The 24,469-nt window shown below is 40.1% G+C and overlaps 1 protein-coding gene across 4 annotated transcripts in view; it reads right to left on the reverse strand.

Moving 5' to 3' along the window:
• LOC150058406 (inactive ribosomal protein S6 kinase delta-1) overlaps positions 1 to 24,469 on the reverse strand; it is a 152,449-nt gene that overhangs the window by 115,477 nt on the left and 12,503 nt on the right. For all 4 annotated transcript variants that reach the window (XR_016536881.1, XM_090341207.1, XM_090341205.1 and 1 more), the window contains exons 3-4: positions 12,266 to 12,386; positions 1,373 to 1,488 (exon numbers count right to left, since the gene is read on the reverse strand). Coding sequence is in view for 3 of the 4 variants with exons in the window: in XM_090341207.1 (XP_090197333.1) it covers positions 1,373 to 1,488; positions 12,266 to 12,386 (237 nt within the window). In the remaining variant the exon portion in view is untranslated. The remainder of the gene's footprint in view (positions 1 to 1,372; positions 1,489 to 12,265; positions 12,387 to 24,469) is intronic.

A 24,469-nucleotide genomic window follows, 5' to 3' on the forward strand; every position in this document is an offset into this window, starting at 1 on the left:
AAACAAAACTTATAAATCTACAGTCTGATAGTTTTATAAGATAGTATGCTAGTACAAACTGTATAAGAATATTCTAGTAGATGAAAACAATACATTAACAATCCAGAAATAGCCATTACATTTATAATTTATTTTCAGCAATAATGCTAACACAATTCAATAGCAGAAAGGATAGTCTATTAAACAAGTATCGCTGAGTCAGATATTCATGTGTCAGATGGTGAATTTAAATTACTACTTCACATCATACAAAAAAAAAATTCACAAAAAATGGACCAGAGACCTAAGACTAAAAGATTTAGAAAAAAAGTTGGAGAAATCTGCATGACTTTGGATTAGTCAAAAAGGAAAAAAAATTAATAAAATACACTTTACCAAAATGAAAACAAAAGGCTCCTTTGGGTCATATACAGCTATTTTTTTAGTCTATAAATTATTATTTTTTGCGGGGGTGTCATGGGGCTCTTCAGCTAAAAATACCATCCTGCCTCTGGGCCTGGCCATTGTCCCAGAGCAATTCAGCTCAAGGCTACCACCCACCCTACCCTTGAGCCAAGTCCCACTATCCCCTTTTCTAGAGGTTAATTAGAGATAAGAGTCTCAGGTCCTTTTGTGCCCAGGCTGGCTTTGAACCTTGATCCTCAGATCTCAGCCTCCTGAGTAGGTAGGATTACAGGCGTAAGCCATCGCACCCAGCTTACAAATTAAATTTATACAAATTTATATAGTCTGTCAAAGAAGGAGAAAAAAGTCAACTATGAAACAATCACCTAACTTTTTTCTAGCAAGCCAACAAAATGCAAGAGGTAAAATGTAGTGGCAAAATACAATATTAACTAGCAATTTGAATAGATGCTAGTACAAAATAAATTATAACTTAGAAAACCAGTGTATGGGGGTTAACTGGACATAGTCTCAAAGATCTGTCTACCCAGGCTGTCTTTAAAGTGTAATCCTCAGATTTCTGTCAACCTGAGTAACTGGGATTATAGGAATGAGCATCTGGCACCTACCTTAAGAAAACTATTATTAAAAATGATTTTAAAAAAAAAGAACAACTGTAATCCCAGCACTCAGAAGAACTGATAGTTCAAAGCCAACCTTAGCTTAAAAAGTGAGACCCTATTTCAAAGCAATAAAAAAGGTAAAGAACTTAGAATGAAAAGATTACTTGTCATGAAATTTAAAACATTCAGTGACCTACCTCTCTAAAACTGTGCAATCACTGTGCATATCTTTATACAAATTAGTATAACTACAAAAACTGCAAATGGATCTATATTCCAAAGTGAAGTGTACAACCAGAAAAAATTCAAAAAATGAATATGAAAGTATTAGTAAGACATTAAGATATGTCAGAAAGCCTACAAACCTTGAAAAAGTCTTCAAGCTGCTTACTGTTGTACAGAGCAGGAATATTGGCAGAGAACTGCAGCAGGTCTTCAGCACACTGTCTTCTCTCTTCAATAACAGTTTTATCAAATCTACCTAGAATAAAAATAAGAACCAACACTTAGCAGCAAGAACAACCCAACACAGCCACAAAGCAGCAGCAAGCCTACTACTGCCTATCTGTGGTGCTTACTATACCAGCAAACTCCTCAAGTCCTATCTAGACTCTACAGTTAGCATCAGCAAGAAAGAAAAATGATGTTTCTGATAAAACAGGAGGTGGAGGAGTCAACTGAGAAATAAATGGCAGCGTAAGAAATTTACTTCTTATGATGCTGGTACTGTAACATTAAATTGGAAATGAGAATTTTAAAGAACTCGAATGAGTTACCACAGTAATTTAATATTGTCGTTACTCACATAATTTTCTCTTTCTACTATTTTTTAATTGAAAAGCAAATCAAGAAAGGAAATTATGACAGTATCTGTATTATCAGTGGGGTCAAATACCTCGGCTTGAAATAAAAGCTTTTATGCTAAATCTGTGTGTGGCACTGTCACACACATGACAGCAAGCATGTGAGAAAAGGGCACACAGAGCCAGTGAGTTCTGCTTCACAAGCAAAAAAGTGGTTCTCATAGAATTTGTAATGGCTTCTGCAATTTGAATGTTGGTAAGACATTTTCACATACAATTGTTTAGTCCAACTCTTAGATTATCAGTTAGTATTCGTCTCACAGAAAGTATCAAACTGACTGTAATGTAGGCTAAGAAAACTGCAAAATAAAAAGCACAGCAATATCACACACTTCACCATTTTAAGTGGTTTTTCAAAATATTACAGAAAACTAAGGCACAAGTTTTTTTTAATGGTGGAAAGTATGTGCTATATTAATGAGCTGCAGAACTGGGGGTGGGGAACAACTAACTCTAACAGGATACATGGAGTAATGGTAGAAAAGAAAATATTCTAACCAGAAACTTCACAGTACAGCAGTGCAGAACAAAAAGAGACACAAGAGAGGATAGGGCAGATAACAACCGAGCAACTGACAACAGCTAATACTAACTTGCATGTGACAAGCATGAGCTACAGTTATTGGACAGAAGATTTCAACCAGATCTGATTACCAAAACTATGTTCTTTTTCACTTATACCACCAGAACACTATATCTCAATGATTCTGAAAGCTAAGACTCCTTTGCTGCTTAAGTCTGCTTGCTAAATATGTGATAGCAGTGAAAAGATGGATGATTAACCCACAATTCTCACTACACAACCACAGCTGCTGTCTATAGGGTTCATTACAGTTACCAAGTATTACAAATGGACTATACCATTTACTGAAAGAGATGGATTGCTCACTTATTAAGATGAATAATAAACTTCAAAATTATAATATGGAAACATGTGGAGAGACATAGAAGCACACCCTTTTACCCAGTGACAACCTTATTGTTTAAGAAGCCAAGCTGACTATCTTCAAACATTAAACAGATTTCAGGGGGTCCAGGAGTTTGGCCTAGTGGTGAGTGCTCACCTGGCATGCATGAAGCACCCAGGTTCGATTCCTTGGTACCACATACACAGAAAAAGCCAGAAGTCAGCCGGGCCCAGTGGCTCATGCCTACTCAGAAGGCTGAGATCTGAGGATGAAGGTTCAAAGCCAGCCCAGATACAAAAGGACCTGAGACTCTTATCTCCAATTAACCTCTAGAAAACGAGAAGTAGGGCTTGGCTCAGGGGTAGGGGGGCAGCCTTGAGCTGAAGAGCTCAGGGACAACACCCAAGCCCAGGGGTAGGGTGGTAGCCTTGAGTGAAGAGCTTAGGAATAGAACCCAGGCCAAGTTTAAGCACCATGATGACCCACAAAAAAAAAAAAAAAAAAAAAAAAAAAAAAGCCAGAAGTGACGCTATGGCTCAAGCCTTGAGAAAGCCCAAGGATAGTGCTCAGGCCCTGAGCTCAAGCCTGGGACTGGCAAAAAAAAAAAAAAAAAAAACCGAATTTCAAGGGATAAGAAGGGGTAAGAAAGGGAAAAGGGGAAAGAAAATGGAGGTTAAAGGGAAGGACAGGAGAATGGAAGGAGACAAAGGGCACTGGACTTTACTATTTGAGATGCTCTGCCTATGGTCTCAAAATCTCAGAGTTGTGAAACATACAGAACTTCTTGAGCAAGCATGAAGCTCAGTCTCCTGAACAAGTGTGAAGCTCAGTCTCCCAGCTAAAGGTCAATGGGAAAGTATTCAAAAATTTTCCTACGAGCATTCAAAACTTTTCCTAAATCAACAAGAGTATCAAAACCACTCCATAGGAAGTAGTGCTGTGGCTCAAGGGATAGATTGCTAGCCTTGAAATAAAGAGCTCAGGGACAGCGCCCCAGTCCAGAGTTCAAGCCACACAACTGACCAAAAAAAAACAAAAAACACACTGTATAATGTGAAGATAGAAAGCCTGAAGGATTGAGTCCCATCCTGTGTTCCCTAGGTGCATACAGACACCAACCAGGCAAGCAGCCAAAGACAGACAGCCTGACTCCAGCAGGGTGATCTGCCTAAGCCTAGCTGGAAATACCCCATTGTGGGCCCAACGTGGAAGCTCACACCTCCCTTGACCCAGTGGCTTTGCATTAACTTCTGCCCGCCTTGTTTAGACCCCATATAACCCCAGGTCCCGTCCCAGGCAGAAGGACAACCTCCAATCCTGTGGGAAGTTCAGTACACCTCGCTGTTCCTCAATAAACAGTCCTCGCCTGTTGATGATCAAATCCAGCCTATTCCTTTTCTATTCTCCTCCATTTTTCCTAACAAAGCCTACTACAGAATCATTTTTCATGATAGTAATGAGAAAGATGAAAAAATAACTAATAAGTTCATGAAAGTATTCAACTTCCTGAAGATGAATCAGATATCTGAGGAGAAGGTATACTTGCAGCCATTAAGTGGGAAAGAAGTTTGTTTACTGAGTTCCTCAGAACAGAGGTAGTCTACACTTGTCAAAAAAAGAAGAGCCAGGCACTGGTGGCTCATACCTGTAATCCTAGCTACTCAGGAGACTAAGATCTCAAGATCATGCTTCAAAGCCTGCCCAGACAGGAAAGGCCATGAGTCTTTATCTACAATTAACCTCCAGAAAACCAGAAGTAGAGCTATGGCTCAAAGTGATGGAATGCTAGCACTGAACTAAAGAGCCCCAGGACAGCATCAAGGCCCTGAGTTTAAATCCCCAAACTAACACAAAAGAAAATAAAAGCAAAAAAAGTCCCTCCAGAGTTGGAGCAAGCCAAGACTTGCAAGTGGGCCTACAGAATAATGATGTGAGAATCCCACTTGGAGCCAAGGCAATCAAAGCCTAGGGTATGCAGTCTGCACCAGGGAGGTCATGAGGAACATTGCTGATGTAAGGGCTAGCCATGGCTGGGAGACATGCAGATTCAGGAGGGGCCCCAGGAGACCACTTACCAACAAGGCAACCAGCTATTCAGTCTATAGCATTATGCCAAGGGAGCACAGGGAACAAAGCTGAAGATTCTGGCAAATCTGAGGGGTAGGTACACACAAAAAAAGCCCAGACATACAAGAATCATTTATAAACTTGCACTCCTATACACCTGAAGTGGCTTAGTGTCCTTTCTATGGTGGTCACAAACTGGTTAGGCCTACAAACTTGCCAAGTTACTGTGAACTAGTGTGTGGTCAAAGCAACAACACAACATGAACAAGAAAAAAAAAAAAACAGCTCCGAGGTACAGAGGAGATAAGATAAGCCATCATCCACCCTATCCCAATATCCCTCCAGAGCCTTCCATTTCAAAGCTTAACAATGTTGATAGGAAAAGTTAACAGAACATAGTTACAAAGCACAAATTATCAACATGATACAGAACTATTTACATGTAAATGGACAATAAATGCTACAGAAAGAAAAATCTGCTAATAGCTACTACATAAAAAGTTAAACATAACAAAAGTTAAACATAAGAAAACTGTCATTTCTGGCCAGGAGTTTGGCATAGTGGTTAAAGTGCTTGCCTAGCATGCATGAAGACCCGGGTTCGATTCCTCGGTACCACATACAAAAAAAAAAAGCCGGAAGTGGTGCTGAGGCTCAAGTGGTAGAGCTCTAGCCTTGAGAAAATCCAAGGACAGTGCTCAGGCCCTGAGCCCAAGCCCAGGACTGGCAAAAAAAAAAAAAAGAAAACTGTCATTTCAATTTCATTAGGAAAATGATGGATTATCTGGTAAATGACCTCAGGAAAGATACTTATTCTTTTGAAAGAAAAGTAAAATGAAGCATCTTCTGATAAAATTTTCTAGAGAATAAGACTTTTTAATCTACAATAATCATTTTCCAAAACCACTTGTAATTCAAGAAAAGAAAAAACAACAAAAAAAAACAACAAAGTTGGGGAAAGTGGAAAACTAAACATACAACAGAACATACAAACTTGTTTAACAAAAAGTAAATTCCCATCCAATGTGTTCTTCATGGATTTGTGTTGCCTGGGCTTCACAGCACTTGCCTAAGCCATAATGATTTAGAAGTTGTAGAATAGAAAGATTGTGGATGATATAACTGAGACCCAGACTTACACCATATCAACACATGCCTGAACATCTGTGCCCTGAACTTCAGCATTAATCCAGCCATTATCCTCATCTTGATTAGATAGAATAGTCTTGTAAGATATTTCACAGAAGAGAAAGGTTGAAGACTACTTATATCCTCTATTCTTAATTATTAGTCCTAGACCCTGAAGCTATGATCCTACACCCTTGACACTTAAAATTTGTATAGTAATACTTATGTATTTGTCCACAATGAGCTCAGGAAGTATACATTTTCATGGATGGAAAAACAGTATATGAAGACACACACACACACACACACACACACACCTCACATATACAACTAACACTCCTAAAATATGTATACCTATGATTATGGATAAACACATGTATATAAACATGTGCAGGTTAGTATTTAAGTGGATTATATATAACCATTGTATTGTATACATGCATGTACATAAATACTTGCTTCCTAACTAGCTGCTGAAAGAACTTAGAAGTAAATTGCAATGAGTATATCTACTGTCCACACATGGTCTCTACAGAAGGCAGAGTCCAGCCCAAAAATGGAATCCATTGAGCAATTAGGATAGGCAATATCTTACAGAATTATTAACCATGCACAGGATTTAGTACTGAAAAGATAATAAAAGACAACTCAAAGACTGCTTGAGGTTGAGGGGGAAAACTAAACAAAGTACTTCAAAGAGGAGTGTTCTAGCCATGACTTAAAATTCAGTGAAGACACTGTGGCTGCAGTCACTAGATGAGAGCAGTTAGCTACATTGCTCCCATCACAGCTGTCCTAGTAGGAATGCCAACGTTAGTGGGCAAAGAATCACAGTATGGAACTCTCTGCTGTGGTGCCAGCAGTGTCAGGGATGAGAGGGAGGAGTCAACAACAAAATTTGGAAGAGGATGAGGACCTGTAACACACACACACACACACACACACACACACACACACACACACCCCAGTGGCAGCTCAAAGCAAGAGAAACAGACATACCAAAACCTACTTCCCTCAGTATCCCTCTACTAGATGAGCTCACCAATGGAAAAGGAGGAGCCATAAGGTAATAATGACTGATGTGGAGCCAAAATGCAATAAATTATTAACTGGCAGAAGCTCTAATACCACTTCCCACAAAAACAACTACAATTCTCAAAGCAATGGCAAATCCTAAGGAAGGAGTAGAATTCAAGATGAACACTAAATATCTTGTTACTCCTAAAAATTAGAAAGTACTGAAATACAAAAGAAAGAATAAGACAGAAGTTACAAAAACACAGAACTAGGTAAAAATACTGCTTAGAGATAGGGGACTTGAGCATCAAAATTGGGCACATTAATGAATTCTAAACTACGAGGAACAAAAAATGTGTGCAACGATAACCCCCTTCTTACCAGGCTCCGTCGAGGGACCCTTGCTCTCTATATCCCCAAGAGCAGAGGCGGGCGGTGAAGACGCCAGCCCATCCTGCTGCCCAGCCCTGACCCGGCGCCCTCTCCACCCCCACCCGCGTGCGCACAGGCGACCCCCGGGACACCACCAGAGCCACACCCGCATGCGCAGCCCTTCCACCTGGGGCCCACTGGGTTCAAACTTGGTGGCTGGGCCAGGATTCCGCCTGGGGGGAGAAAGGCAAGGATTGCACTACGGTGCCGTCCGCAAGGTCCTGGAAACCGGTGGCTGCCCTGGCGCACTTCTTGGGCTTTCCTGAAATGTGCACCTACTGTACAGGACCTGCCACGCACGCACCCGCCTCCCGACCTGGGGACTTTTCTCTCAGAGGCTGTGTGGCCCTGGGCCCTGCTGGCCTGAGACGGCGAAGCCACGGCCACAGGAGGACCACGCAGTGAGTCCCCTCCTGCCTCCACGCTAACTCGGGCCTGACCACCCACTACGCGCCTGGACAGCTGTCCCGAGGCAGACAGCCCCCCACCAGCCTCGACGAGGCCGGGTGTGTGAGGGGAGCCCCTCTCCTCCGTGCCTGGCCCTTCCACCGTCGCTGGCCAGAAGCTACCAGTCTACCAGGAGTTTGAGACACCTCTGGGGATGGGAGAAACCCAGAGGGCAGCGCTGGCAGTGGACATGTCCAAGCTCGAACACCCCTGCCCGGGAGAACACAACACTAACTGGAAGGTTAAGGTCACCAAGGCGCGCAGCTCACAGCACCCCGCGCCAGGAGAGATCCCAGCTCATTTCAGCCAGAACTGGAAAGGAACCCTCATTTTTACTTCGGGACTCAAACCCTCTCCCCGGGCTCAGGCAGCACTCTTTCTGGCGACATTTTCATCTGTGCAGTGACAATCCCTGTACCTGGGGAGGCCCTCCCCCACGTCCCGCCCGAAATTCACAAAGCTGAACATGTTTACAAAAGCGCCACCACCGCGCCCGGCCAGAATGAAAAGGTGTCACCACTCTAGATGGCAGGGTGGCCATCTCAGACCTGCCAGGTGCTGTCCAGATGAGGTTTGATGGCACTGGAGAGGCTGGCACAGCCACAGCGTGTGGCCAAACTCTATGCCAACTGCCTGACAAAGTTTTAACAAAGCGTAGAGCCACCAAACCCGAGCATTACCTCTGCGCCCTGTGCCACACAGCCAGGAGAGACGCTCATTAGGGTCTACCAAAAGTACTTGACTCTAGCAACCAGTAGTAATGCAATATGCTTCAGCGGAACCAAAGGCGTTGCCAAGTATTTGCCAAAAGGAGGCACTGTGTAACTACAATCTGAGACGAATGAGATCTCAAAAAATAAAATAAAATCAGTCCAAAAAAAGGTATTACCCACATACGGTGAGGATTTCCACAAGATGTAGATACTTCTCTTCCCAGTTCATGTACAGTGTGCCGGGTTCTGCTGGGTGAAGAAGACACATTCGACAGCAGTGCAGTTCTCCTTTCTGGGTATACCAAGATTGGCGTTCTTACCTTGCTTGCAGTAGAAATGCAGTGTGACAGGCATTTCCTTGTTCTCATTGTCACATAATGTCTTAGCATCTCACTTCATGAAAAAAGGGAGAAAGTATTCATCCGCAGAGCCCTGTTCACTGAATCAACTAGTCAATGGCAATCCGGGTCCATTCATGTATTGCCTTGTGTTGGTTTTTGTTGTTGCTTTGTGCCTGTCCTGGGGCTTGAACTCAGGGCCTGAGCACTGTCTCTGAGCTTTTTTGCTCAAGGCTGGCATTCTACCACTTGAGCCACAGCTCCACTTCCAGCCTTTTCCGTAATTAATTGGAGATGAGTGTTACGAATTTTCCTGCTTGGGCTGGCTTCAAACTGTGATCCTCAGATCTCAGCTTCCTGAGTGACTGGGATGACAGACGTGAGCCACCGGCACGCGGCTTGCCTTTTGTTGTTTTTTAAAAAAGAAAAACCATGATGCCTTTGTGCATGGTTTGCGCCCTGAGATGAGTCCCCTGTCATGTTTGATGCCATACATTTTGCATATGTACTGTACATAAGTTGTGCATATTGTATTTTTATATGTGTGAACATTTATCATCAGATCTTTTGTACATAGGTACAGTATCGTAGCTGGTCGGGAAATGTTTGATATCTCAGCGATTTTGCATTTTTGTGTCTCAAATAAAAGAAACCATTTTGACAAGCAAAAAAAAAGAAAATGTGTGCAAGTCCAAATCAATAAGGTCTAGATGAACAGACACACCAATACAGATTTTATAGATAGATATCAATAGATAAATATGTAGATATATACATAGGTCCAGATATCTAAATGCACAGATAGGTACATGGATATAAAGATTATAGCTACGTAGATCCATAAAGAGAGAAGAAAGTAATAGTAAATATGGAGATGTCAAAATTGAAAACGCATCATTTCAGAAACTTCACACAAACATTCTTTCATGCAAGCACATTAGTGGAGGCCAAACATAAGGGACAATTCTGTTAGAAAAGCATAACCTTAAAAAGCTTCTCCACAAAGGTTACTTACTAGCTGGTCACAAGAAAGAAAAGAAAAATACTCAGTGTTTTATAGTCCAAAATATGTCTCCCCAAAAACATCAAGTCCTAAGCCCTTGAACCTGCAAATGTTGTATTATTTGGTAGTAAGAATCCTTGCAGGGAACCAAAATAAAAAATAAATAAATAAATAAATAGTAGGATGGAAGAAAGACAGCCTCTTCAATAAATGGTGCTGGCAGAATTGGCTAAGCACCTGTAGAAAACTAGAGTTGGATCCTTATATTTCACCCTGCACCAAAATTAATTTCAAATGGATCAAAGACCTTGAGGTAAAAGCAGATACCCTCAAAACTTTACAAGAAGGAATAGGAGATACACTACAGCTCAAAAAATTGAATCTATCCAAAACAAATCCTCAAATAAACAACCATCCCATTAAAAGGTAGGCTAAAGCCTTAAAGAGAGACTTCTCTGAAGAGGAAATAAGAATGGCCTATAGACACATGAAGAAATGTTCCACATCTCTGGCCATAAAAGAAATGCAAATCAAAAGGCTAGGATGTGGCCAGAAGGGAGCGCTACTGGTGGGAGTATATAAACTTGTTCAACCACTCTGGAAAGCAGTATGGTGATTCCTCACAACAATCCCACTCCTTGGCATTTACCCAAATGTCCAGAAACAAGGGCATACTAAACCTACTAGCACAATGATGTTCATTGCAGCACTATTTACCATGGCTAAGATACGGAACCAACCCAATTGCCCCTCAGTAGATGAATGATCAAGAAGATGTGGTACTTATACACAATGGAATTCTATGCTGCCATCAGAAAGAATGACATTGCCCCATTTGTAAGGAAATGGAAAGACTTGGAAAAAATCATATTAAGTGAAGTAAGCCAGATCCAAAGGAACATAGGCTCAATGGTTTCCTTCATTTGTAATAATTAGTACAAATCTAGGACTCTCCTAGCAAAGGATTACAATAGCTCAAAAGCTATGGTCATATAGGATGAGAATGCAAAATGAACTCTAGGATATGGAAACAAAAGGTTTATCTTTGTGATTGTTATTCTCAATGTACTATGTGCAGTTATTTCTTTTCTCTTTTTTTCCCCTTATTGTTAATTTCATGTGGTTACTATATCTGACTTTGTTAACTGTTATGTTTGTTTGTTTGTTTGAAATAGGAAAGAGAAGAGGGAAAACAAGATGATTGGGAGGGGGTAAGGGGAGAGAAATGGGGACAAAAACATGAGAAAGTGTATCAGTGTTCCAGAAGTAATGCACCCACTACCTGATGAATGTAACTGTAACCCTTCTATACATTACCCTGACAATTAAAAAACAAGAGGAAAAGAAAACAGAATCCTTGCAGATCTTGAGATGGGGCTTTTATTCAGGATTACCAAGGTAATCAAAAAATGACCCGGGAGGCTGGGAGTTTGGCCTAGTGGCAGAGTGCTTGCCTAGCATGAACAAAGACCCAGGTTCAATTCCTCAGTACCACATACATAGAAAAAAAGCCAGAAATGGTGCTGTGGCTCAAGTGGTAGAGCTCTAGCCTTGAGAAAACCCAAGCACAGTGCTCAGGCCCTGAACCCAAGCCCAGGACTGACAAAAAAAAAGTCCAAAGTATGCATGACCTTTGACTGAACAATTCTGTTTCCAACAACTTTATCATAATTAAATATATTGCACAGTAATATATAAAAACCACAGTAGTATATGAAACAGAAAAAAATTGAAAATAATGTATCAGTAAAGTTTAGTTAATAAATTATACAAAGAATAGAACTTTTGTATGTAACCACAAGTAGTAGAAACTATCTATGTAGCTATTAAAATAAGACTGATTTTTATTGGCATAAAGAACAATCCATGGACTCCGTGGATACTACAAAGTATTTATATACTACTTTCATGAGACACCAATGGCCAGCATTCAGTCTCCCACTGGATTCTTCCTTTTGTCAAAAAAAAAAAAAAAAGCAAAAAAGAATGGAAGAGCAGGCAATTTTGCCTAGTGGTAGAGTACTTGCCTAGCATGCACGAAGACCCAGGTTCAATTCCTGGCACCACATACACAGAAAAAGTTAGAAGTGATGTTGTGGCTCAAGTGTAGAGCTCTAGCCTTGAGAAAGCTCAAGGACAGCGCTCAAGCCCTGAGTCCAAGCCCTGGGTCTAGCAAAAAACAAAAAAGACTGCGAGTACAAAAGAAATTTAATACAGTATGTGCAAATCTAAGAAACAATAGATTTATTCATCAATAAAAGTAATAATAGTCTGGACCCATGACTAATCAAAATGTTAGCTAATGCCTTTTTTGAAATTATACTTTCAAAACAATCACTTACCAAACACTATTCCTTTAGCAAATGGAGGAAACAATTCTGAATGTCGAAATAAGTTTTTGTGAATCTGCCATAGTTCTTTGTGTAGTTTCTTAAAATCACTATATCTCTTCCAAACAATTATCTAAAGAAAGAAAAAGAAACGTATATTGTAGAGCAAAACCATTTAAGCTCTAATATCTAAGCCACAAATAATTTTTCACTAAAGCGTTCAGAATTACCATGCAAAGCAAACATACTTTCTAACTAAGAAGAGTAACTGTCCGAAATGAACTGAAACCTGCTTTAAAGTATAAAGGATACTCCTCTGTTTTGACTTAAATTTCATTTTAAACAAGTACAATTTCATTTGTAACTAGAAAAATGTTCAACTTGGCACAAAGAAGATCCACATAATATAAAATGTCATCTAATCATTCCAAAACCAATTACTATTGGCCCAGAAATGAGTTAGATGCCAAAAATGACTTTCAAAATAGCATGCTTACAAACGTAAAGTAACTAATTCAAGCAATCTTTAAACACAAAGGACATATACAATATGCACTTAAAGGATATATAAAGGGCCAGGAGTTTGGCCTAGTGGTTAAAGTGCTTGCCTAGCATGCATGAAGACCCGGGTTCAATTCCTCGCTACCACATACATAGAAAAAAGCCGGAAGTGGTGCTGAGGCTCCAGTGGTAGAACTCTAGCCTTGAGAAAGTCCAAGGACAGTGCTCAGGCCCTGAGCTCAAGCCCAGGACTGGCAAAAAAAAAAATCAAAAAAAAAAAAAAAAAAAAAAGGATATATAAAATGTGTAAAACTAAGTAAATGGCTCCATAACAAGTAGTTAACATGAACTTTGTAACTTGTTTTAAAATCTCACTATAGTTGTAAAGTTTCTGGGGACAATGTCAATATTGGCCAGAAAAATAATCAAAATTAATACATATATATACTTTTAAAAACTGGGTACTGAGTAGTAAAGCTAAGATCTGAGGATCACAGTTCAAGCCATCAGGGCAGGAAAGCCCATGAGACTCTAATATCTAATAAACTACTCAGAAAAGGCCAGAAGTAGTGCTGTGGCTCAATCAAGTAGTATAATAGTAGCTTTGTGCCAAAGAAATTTAGGAACAGCACCAAGGCCTTGATTTCAAGCCCTAAGAACAACACAAAAACAAAAACAAAATAGCCATCTATATTAATCAAGTAACAAGAGGTTTGCTTTCATCAGTTTGAACTATTTAACTTTTTTTCAAAAGTAAGGATTGACACATAGCCCTGACATCAATGGAGACAATGACTTTTTTTAGTTCCTTTCATTCTGAAAACTCATCACTTCATTTGTAATAAATTATAAATGTTTCATATACAAAATGTGGCAGTGGTAATGATCAATTATTAAGCAGGTAAATAGATGCTGTTTAAGTGATACCTGCTAGAGATTGAAAACAAAGAGGATTAGAGGTACCCAGCACTTTCCAGATCTCTAAAACAAAGCATCAAGAACTCTGTTGTTGACAGAAGTGAGTGGCATAAAAAAGAAAGGAAGGGAAACAATACATAGCAGACACAGACCAAATGAACATTAGACATGTAAAAGAAACAACAGACGCTAACAGAGTACTAGGTACTGTAAGGAAGCAAGTACAAAGAGCTGCAAGGTACACAGGCTGGTACTATATAATGTGGTTTAAGACCAGAGAACTGCAATCCATGTAGCAATCAGATGTGGAAGGAAGGCCCCATGTACTCTGGCTTACTGCTGGTATTACAGTGTTGAATTGTATTAGGAGAGGTCTTACAGTCAACCATAGAGAGAGAAGATTCTGAATTTTTACATCTCCAAACCCCAAAGACTTTCTCTTTTCCACTAGTCAAGTGAGCAACCAGAATCAGCATTGGCCTAGGAAACTGGTGGAGACTTGGACTCAGGATTTATGGACTCTGATCTACTTGGGTAGGAAGTATGCACTGTATCAAAGAGGGAAGTCAATGGTGATTACATTAGGGAAGGAGCAACCAAAATTCAGAGACCAGTGTGTGACAATACAAGTGGGGGTAGAGGGTGCTATGACAGATAACTAACCGCATGGTAAGGAACACAGGACCTCTCAGCACCCAGTGCCTTGCCCCTCCAGCACATTTTGCTTTGGTTTCACTGCATTCTATACTCAGAGGGTCACAGGCTTCTGATGGAAAGCAGTCTCCATTTGGGAGTTTCCCCACGCCAAACATGAACAAGTATGTCTCTGAGGCAAGGGGGCCTCAACTATGGGGTCTCTCAGCCTCAACTGGTGAGAGCTTCTTCAGGAAGAACAAGTGTTTTGTGTCTGTTTGTTTTGATACTTTATCCTATTTCATTATTTTTCCTCATTTTCTTCCTTATAACTTAAATCCATATACTTTACTTCCCCTTTCCCATCTTACTTTCTATTTTCTTTGACCTGTCCCCCTTTATTTTATTAATATCTTTCATAATATTTAACTCCTCACTAGGAGTTATCCTATAAGTAATCTAATGTTCTTTCCTTACCTTATGGTTCCATTTTCTACTACAGATATACTTAAATATACACATTTTTTAATTGATTCTGTCATTACTACTTGTTTCCTCATTTCTGAGTCATAGTAAGGAGTAACTCCAAGAAAAGGATGTCTGGTTAGAAGATCCATAATTAAAAAAAAAAAGACTTTTAAGCAAAGCAAGTGATTTCTAGAAAAGTTCATAACTTAGTAATTGAATCTAAAAGTACTAAAATGGCTGAAATGCCAAAGAAAATATAAAATACAGAATATAATTTTAGACATGATCCATAAAGGGCTGGGGACATTGCTCAAGTAGAATACCTACAAGGTATTCTATGAGCACAAGGACCTGAATTCAAATCTCTAATACCACCCAAAAAAAAAGAATCAATGACCCCAAAGATGTTTCCAATAAAACACAAAGAGGAAAGTAATACCTATACATTTTAAATTAAGCAAAGAAGGGAAGAACAACAGAGATTAAAGGTAAGGATGAAGAAATATTACATTCAGGAGACAGGAGGAAATAAGTAATCATGATCATAACTTTCAACATCTCTGAGACATGACAGAAAAATCAAACTTAAGAATCCATGTGGAAGAACAACAGACTTATGAACAAAATGCATAGAAAACTTATTCATGAAACTATAGGAGACAATTTCCCAAATCTAGAGAAAGATACAGACATCCAAGTTCAGGAGACATTTAGAATGTCAAACATACATGACTATAAAAGCAACTCTCCAGTCAGGAGCAATGGCACATGCCTGTATCCTAGCTACTCAGGAGGCTGAGACCTGAGAATCGTAGTTCAAAGCCAACCCAGGCACTAAAAAGTCTGTGAGACTCTTATCTTCATTTAACCACCAGACAACTGGAAGTGGCACTGTGGTTCAAGTGGTACAGCGCTAGCCTTGAGCTGAAGAGCTCAGGAAAAGCGCCCAGGCCAAGGGGGTAGGGCGGTAGCCTTAATCTGAAGAGCTCAGGGACAATGCCAAGGCCCAGAGTTCAAGTCCGACGACCGACAAAAAAAAAAAAAAAAAAAAAAGCAACTCTCCAACTCACATTACAATTAAAAGGCAAAAGGCTAATACTACAAAACTAAGGAAGAATACCTAAACTGAAATTGAAAAAAAAAAATACCGATTTACTAAGCTGGGCACCAGTGGCTCCACAAAGATCTGAGGATTCACTTGAGGCCAGCTTGGGCAAGAAAGTCCAAGGGACTATGATCTCCAATTAACCACCAAAAAGCTAAAGGTGAAGCTGTGGCTCAAGTGGTAGAGCACTAGCCTTGATCAAAAAGATAAGGGACAGCACCCAACTTCATTACAAAGGCAAACTCAATATTATATCTAATCTCCCAGAAGAAACCCTAAAACCCAAGAAAGTATGAAATAATGTATTTTGTGCTCTAATACTAAGTAATTGTCAAACAAGATTACTGTATCTAGCAAATGTATCCTTCAGAATTGGTGGGGAAATAAAGGCTTTTCAAAGTAGGCACAAACTAAAGCATTTCATAAGCACTATAACAGAAATGCAGGAAATACTTAAAGGAATCTTACCCAGAAATGAGGAAGGCATGCCAAGTGCCAGTGGCACATCCCTAGCTAGCTACTCAGGAGACCAAGATCTGAACATCTAGGTTAAAAAAAAAAAAAAAAAAAAGGTCCATGAGGCTCCTCTCTCCAATTAACCAGAAGTAGAGGTGTGGCTCAGGTAGCAGGACCAGTCTTGAGCAAAAGAGCTAAAGGTCAGAGCACAAGCCTTGAGTAAGCAAGCAAGCAAGCCAAGCAAGCAAGAAACAAACAGAGAGAGGAAAGGGAGAGGGAGAGGAGAGGAGAGGAGAGGGAGAGGGAGAGGGAGAGGGAGAGGAGAGGAGAGGAGAGGAGAGGAGAGGAGAAGAGAGGAGAGGAGAGGAGAGGAGAGGGAGAGGGAGAGGGAGAGGGAAAGAGGGAGAGGGAAAGAGGGAGAGGGAGAGGGAGAGGAGAGGAGAGGAGAGGAGGGGAGAGGGAGAGGGAGAGGGAGAGAAGGAAAGGGAGAGGAGAGGAGAGGGAGAGGGAGAGGAGAGGAGAGGAGAGGAGAGGAGAGGAGAGGAGAGGAGAGGAGAGGAGAGGAGAGGGAGAGGAGAGGGAGAGAGGGAGAGGGAGAGAGGGAGAGGGAGAGGAGAGGAGAGGGAGAGGAGAGGAGAGGAGAGGGAGAGGGAAAGGGAGAGGGAGAGGAGAGGAGAGGAGAGGAGAGGAGAGGGAGAGGAGAGGGAGAGGAGAGGGAGAGGAGAGAGGAAGAGAGAGAGGAAAGAGGAAGAGAGAGGAAGGAAGTGAGGGTAGGAGGAAAAAAGAAAGAAAATACTTCAGATCTCAAATCAATAACCTAATGACACACAGCAGCACTTTGTAAAAATAAAAGAAAGGAGGGCTGGGAGTTTTGCCTAGTGGTAGAATGTTGCTTAGCATGCACAAAGACCCTGGTTCCCTAGGTACCACATACATAGAAAATAGCCAGAAGTGGTAATGAGGCTCAAGTAGTAGAGTTCTAGCCTTGAGAAAGTCCAAAGACAGTGCTCAGGCCCTGACCTCAAGCCCAGGACTGGCAAAAATAAATAAATAAATAAATAAATAAATAAAATAGGGCCTGGAGTTTGGCTTAGTGGTTCAAGTGCTTGCCTAGCATGCACAAAGACCCGGGTTCGATTCCACGGTACCACATACATAGAAAAAAGCCGGAAATGGTGCTGAGGCTCAAGTGGTAGAGCTCTAGCCTTGAGAGTCCAAGGACAGAGCTCAGGCCCTGAGCTCAAGCCCAGGACTGGCAAAAAATAAAAATAAAAAAATAAAATAAAATAAAATAAAATTGGGGCCGGGAGTTTGGCCTAGTGGTAGAGTACTTGCCTCGCATGCACGAAGATCCAGGTTCGATTCCTCGGTACCACATACATAGAAAAAAGCCGGAAATGGTGCTGAGGCTCAACTAGAGTTTTAGGTTTGAGAAAGTCCAAGGACAGTGCTCAACCCCTGAGCTCAAGCCTAGGACTGGCCCAAAAAAAAAAAAAAAAAAATAGAAAGGAGACAGAGTTAGTTGAAGTTAATGAAATAGATGTTAAAAGTATGGACAGAAATGTTCAGTCCTTCGGGCTGGGAGTTTGGCCTAGTGGTAGAGAGCTTGCCTAGCATGAACGAAGACCCAGGTTCGATTCCTTGGTACACATACATAGAAAAAAACCCGAAGTGGTGCTGAGGCTCAAGTGGGTAGAGCTCTGGCCTTGAGAAAGTCCAAGGACAGTGCTCAGGCCCAGAGCTCAAGTCCAGGACTAGAAGAAAGGAAAAGGAAAAGGAAAAGGAAAGGAAAAGGGGAAGGAAGGAAGGAAGGAAGGAAGGAAGGAAGGAAGGAAGGAAGGAAGGAAGGAAGGAAGGAAGGAAAGAAAGAAGTGTTCAGTCCTTGAAAAGACTAAAAAGATTGGCCAGGTCATAGCCAAACAAACTAAATGGAAGAGAAAAACCCAAATTTTAAAATTTAAGTGATAAAAAGGGAACCTGACAATGGATGCCACGGAATTCTGGAAAATCATTAGGAAACATTTTCAAAAATTACACTCAAGTACATTAGAAATCCTAGAAGTAATGAATCATTCTCTGCATTTGAATGGGCTACCAAAATCTGACCAACAGGATAGAAAAAAAATGTAATATTATCTATAATAAGCAAATAAAATTAAAGCAGTAATAGAAATTCCCATTAAAGAAAATTCCATGATTAAATAGATTCACAGCTAAATTCTATTCAAACTATAAAGAATTAACACCATATTCTTCAAACTATTATCTAAAATAGAAAAGAAGGAATGTATCCATATTTGTTCTACAATTCCAATACTACACTTATACAAAAATGGAAAACATAGCAGCAACAACAAAAAAGGACACTAAAGACCAATTTCTTTTATGAATATAGATATAAACATCATTCATGAAATTCTTTCAATCTTGTGCAACTACATAATAATAAAATAAATTACACCTACTAAAATTGAACAAGGACATCAACTGAAATTGTTTTAAGAAAGGGAGAGGGGGGAAAGGGACAGTAATAGGAGTAAGACTGATCTGAATATATTGTAAATGAATGGAAATGTAACAGTTTTAGCTAATCAAGTGAAAAGAAAGAGACAGTCAGAAAAAGCAAAGATCACACACTATGATCAAGTTAGTCTTATTCCATCAATGCTGCAATCAATAAACCTTACAAAGCACATATCTAGAATAAAGAACAAAAATGGCATAACTATTTCAACAGATGAAGAAAAAGTCTGACAATTATAGCTACTCAGAATCATGGTTCAGGGACTAGGGGTGTGGTCTCATGGTAGAGAGCTCACCTAGCATGCATAAAGCCCTGAGTTCAACTCCTCGGTGCCATATACAAAGAAAAAGGTGGAAGTAGTGCTGTGGCTCAAGTGGCACAGCGCTAGCCTTGATCAAAAAGGGTCCAAGGACAGTGCCCAGGCCCTGAGTTTAAGCCACAGGACTGACTGGCCCAAAGATTAAAAAAAAGATAAGAAAAAAAATGATAGTTCAAAGCCAGCCCCAGGCACACAAATCCTCACAACTCAGACAAGCAGGAGGGGAGAGTTGGGGTGTGGGAGGAGCCAGAGGCATAGGCCTGGCTCACATAAGAGAGTACCAGCTGAGAGCTGAGAGGTGAAAAAACAGACCAAGCGTAAAAGGCCCAGTACTATCACAAAATAAAATCTACATGACAAACTGTTAGTAAACATTATACTGAACAGTAAAAAAACAACATGCATTTCATCAAAAATTGGAAACAAGGCAAGAATGTCCATTCTTACCTAGTTACTCAATATAGTGATTGAAATCTTAGCCAGAGTAATAGTCAAAGAGAAAGAAAGAAAGAAAAATGATAGCAAATAAGAAAAAGTTATAATATCCCTGTTACAGGTGATTTGATCCTATAGTTTTAAAACAACAAAAGTCAGGCCAGGAGTGCGGCCTGCTGGTAGAGTGCTTGCCTATCATGCACAAAGCCCTGGGTTTGATTCCTCAGTACCACATAAACAGAAAAGGTCCGAAGTGGTACTATGGTGCAAATGGTAGAGTCCTAGCCCTGAGCAAAAGAAGCTCAAGAACAGTGCCCAGGCCCTGAGTTCAAGTCCCAGGACTGGCAAAAACAAAAAAAAAACAAAAGTTTCCACCAAAAGACTCTGATTTGTATCTGACAGTTTCAGCGAAGTAGCAGGATCTAAAAAAAAAAAAAAAATTAAAAAAAATTGTATATAGAGATTCCCTTCTTGAATACTTGTTAAACATGTCATTTGAAATATGATATAAAAATCAACGTTAATAAATTCTTTAAATAAAAAATAAAAGATCCGGGGATTCAGGGATTTAGTTCAGTGGAAGAGCTCTTGCTTGGCAAGTGCAAGGCCCTTAAGTTAAGTCCTTATTTCTCGGGGGGAGCTATAAAAGCACCCCAAAAAATACAAATTCATAATTTTTCATTACACTATTAATGAACTTGCTAAAAAAGAAGTCAGGACAGATATTCACAACAGTTTCCAAAAACAAAGTATAATAGCTAAGCACAAACTTAAGCAAAGATGCTGAAGGTCCCTATAATGACAACTATAATGCACTAAAGAAATTCTAAAAGACCTTAAGAAGGTCCAAATGGTAGGACTTCCTATTTTTATGGATCAAAGGACCAAATATTATCAAAATGGCTAAAAAAATTAATAGCTAAATTGTAATATAGAACAAATGGACTTAGCAGATAGCTGAAGAATATTCTATCCAACAGCTTCAAAACTATATTTTTTTCTCAACAGTCCGTGGACTCTTCTTCAAAAACAAGATTATATTTTAGGACATAAGTATTTAAAACTACCAAAAAAAAAAAAAAGTAAACTTTCAAGGCAGAACATCATTGGGCCTGGAGCATTCAAAAAAAATAGCTGGGCTACGAGTGTGGCCTAATGCTAGAGTGCCAGCCTACCTACCATGCACAAAGCCCTGGGTTCTAACCACCAGAAAATCAGAAGTGGAACTATTGTTCAAAGTGGTAGAGCGCCAGCCTTGAGCAAAAAAGCTCAGGGACAGAGCCTAGCCTTGACTTCAACTCCTAAGATTGGCCAAAAACAAAAAAAGATAAAGTTCAGCTGTAGACATTTGGCTAGATAGGTTTGTGGTCATTCCAAAACCATCTGCATACAGGTGGTAACCACTCAGGAGACATTTCAGTATAATGAGGAAATTAACAGTGGAGTGATGGGAAAAAACTATTAACACTATAGGACTAGGCTGAAGTGAGGAAGAGGAAACCAGTGTTGCAGAAGATCCTGTGCTGAGGTGGCCCAGAGGACGGAAGCTCTTTGATTTTAAAACAAAACTGTACAAAACAAATGCGGATAGCAAAGAACCAACTGCATCAGGAAAAGTCAGAACAAGGAGGATCTACTGAGTTGGGAGTTGAACCCAAAGTGTCAAAAGTAAAAGGTCTCAAGACAAGAATAGGAATAGTAACTCAGCACATGATTTTATTTGTTTTTATTGTTTTGGTTTGGTTTTTTGCTTCTCTATAATTTCTGATCTTGACATATGAACAGAATTCCGTTGTGAGGGAAAAGTTCTTATATCTATATATAGATTTTTTTTGTCGGTCATGGGGCTTGAACTCTGAGCCTTGGCACTGTCCCTGAGCTCTTCAGCTCAAGGCTACCACCCTATTCTACCCCTTGAGCCACAACACCATTTCCAGTTTTCTAGTGATTAATTGGGGATGAGTCTTTAGTGCCCAGGCTGGCTTTGAACTGTGATCCTCAGATTTCAGCCTCCTGAGTAGCCAGGATTACAGGCGTGAGCCACCATGCCCAGCTATATTTTTTAAATATACCAATTTATAGTAGTACTACATTGTCAAAGGATTAGGAAGGGTGATAGCTTATGAAAGCCAAGTCTTATGTAATAAAGCCAGTGACATTATGAAATAGGTTAAATACCAAAAGTTAAACATAAAAGCTATTCAAAAAATTGCAGATTACAGAGATAATTAGATTTACAAAGAAACTGGTATTCTAGGTAGAGTCGTTTTTAAGATGCTTCCCTGCCAGTACTGGAATTTAAACTGAGGTCCTCACACCTGTTTACCAAATTGGTTTTGAATTTTCAGTCTTCCAGACCTTAGCTTCCTCAGGGGGTAGGATTACAAGCATGAGCCACAAGCCCATATCAAGCTTTTTTGCTTTTCATTTTTCCTTTTGGCAATAACAGAGTTTGAACTCAGGGTTTTATGCTTAGTAGGCAAGCACTCTGCTACCTGAGTCATCTATACCTGTAACCCTAGTTAGGGTCAGTTTTAAATAAAGGAAAAATAACTTAAGGGGAAAGTTTAACAATGTAATCATAGTAATAATTAAAATATCAGAATATCTAAACATGTACAGAATTTGCCATACCAATAGGTAGCATAAGAACATGGAGATCGGTGCTTCCTTACCTGGCCCTCATCTTCTCACTTGCACCACTTGGCAACACCAAGGCTGTTTGACCAAAACATGCGTTACCAAACCATTACATCTACTGCCTCCATTACTTCTCACTTTATGTGTGTGTGTGTGTGTGTGTGTGTGTGTGTGTGTGTGTGTGTGTGCCAGTTCTACCACTTAACCTCAGGGCCTGGGCACTGTCCATGAGCATTTTTTTGCTCAAGGCTATCATTCTACTATCTCCTTTTTTCTACTATCTGCCTTTCCCCTCCCCCCCCACCCCTACCCTCCCCACCCATGGTAAATTGGTGATGAGTCTCTTTTTTTTTTTTTTTTTGCCAGTCTTAGGGACTGAACTCAGGGCATGAGCACTGTCCTTGAGCTTTCCTCAAGGTTAGTGCTCTACCACTTGAGCCACAGCACCAATTCTGACTTTTCTATGTATGTGGTACCAAGGAATTGAACCCGGGTCTTCATGCCTGCTAGGCAAGCACTCTACCACTAGACCAAACTCCCTGCTTAGGCAAGCACTTTACCACTAGACCAAACTCCTGGCCCCTGAAAATAAGAGTCTCATGAACTTTCCTGCTTGAGCTGACTTTGAACCTTGATCCTCAGACCTTGGCCTCCTAAGTAGCTAGGATTATAGGCGAGAGCCACCAGGACTCAGCTGTTCTCACTCTTTTTAATTAAATGTTAAAAGTGTCCTAGAAGTTTTCAAAATGAAAAAAAGAGTAAAAATATATTTCCATCAAGAAGTATTAATGCTTATCTTGGGACTACAAAAAGTACCCGCCAGGCGTGGTGGCTCATACCTATAATCCTAACTACTCAGGAATGTGAGAGCTGAGGATCAAGGTTCAAAGCCAGCCTGGGCACAAAAGGACCTGAGACTCTTATCTCCAATTAACTTCCAGAAAAAGGGAAGTGGGGCTTGGCTCAAGTGTAGGGCAGAGGCCTTGAGCTAAAGAGCTCAGGGACAACACCCAGGCCCAAAGGTAGGACGGTAGCCTTGATTTGAAGAGCTCAGGGACAACGCCTAGTCTGAGTTCAAGTCCCATGCCCCACCAAAAAAAAAAAAAGTGCCCAAAGACATATGCAAAATTTATCTGATGCTTTCCTATTGGGTAACATCTCCTGCATTAGTGAATCAAACCTGTATAAATTTCTTACTCACTAATGTCACTATAAAGGAAATGTATTAAGGAAATATTCAGTGACAATTACACACAGACCACAAATCTAATAAAAACTCAATTGTCTCATTAAAAATATTCCCTTAGATACTTTTACATACAGTATGTTTCGTTCCCATGTAGTTATATTTAATGATATCAAAAGATTTTAGATCCCTATAACAAAATTACTCAATTCATTGTCTTTATATTCATTTAGTATTTAAGAAATTTGCCAGATCACCTTTTCTTCCAATAAACATTATGATCATACTATTTCTTTTTTGCGGTCAATCCTGGGGTGTCCTTGGACACTTTTTACTCAAGGTTAGTGTTCTGCCACTTGAGCTACAGCACCACTTCCAGCTTTTCCTGTGTATGTGGTGCTGAGGAATCGAACCCAGGGCTTTGTGCGTGCTAGGCAAGCACTCTACCACTAAGCTTACAGTCCCGGCACATAATAATACTATTTTCCCTCTTTTTTACAGTCTTTACATTTCCAAGTATGTACCTATTTCCTAAAACTATTTTATTTATAAAAAGATACAAACTGTAGATATTTTAAGAATAATATATAGAATGTTCTATTGCAGTTAATTCCCTTTCCCACATTTCATTTGTGAAATAAGCTACATGTAAGAAATGATTATAAGGTTACTATTTTAAAAGCTAGGAAAGTGAGTGTGCAGCTCCATATCCTTCAGCCTTGCACAAGCTGCTCATGTGCTAGACAATCTACCAGCACAAAGCCACAGATTAATTGTGGCTATATCCTACAGCCATTCATGTTGATGTTTTGTTTGTAATGTTTGCTCTGTGTGTATGTGTGTGTATGTGTGTGTGTGTGTGTGTGTGTGTGTGTGTGTGTTCAAGCTCCAATAATGAGGCTTGAACTCAGTCTTGTTCTCTCACTTCACTTGCTCACTCATGGTTGGAAGTCTATCACTTGAGTTCCCAATCTTGCATTTTATTTATTTATTTTATTTATTTATTTTTGTGGGTCATGGGGCTTGAACTA

This window comes from Megascapheus bottae, chromosome 10 (genome assembly GCF_031878675.1).
Source record: "Megascapheus bottae isolate mThoBot1 chromosome 10, mThoBot2.hap1, whole genome shotgun sequence".
NCBI classification, from domain to species: Eukaryota; Metazoa; Chordata; class Mammalia; order Rodentia; family Geomyidae; genus Megascapheus; species Megascapheus bottae.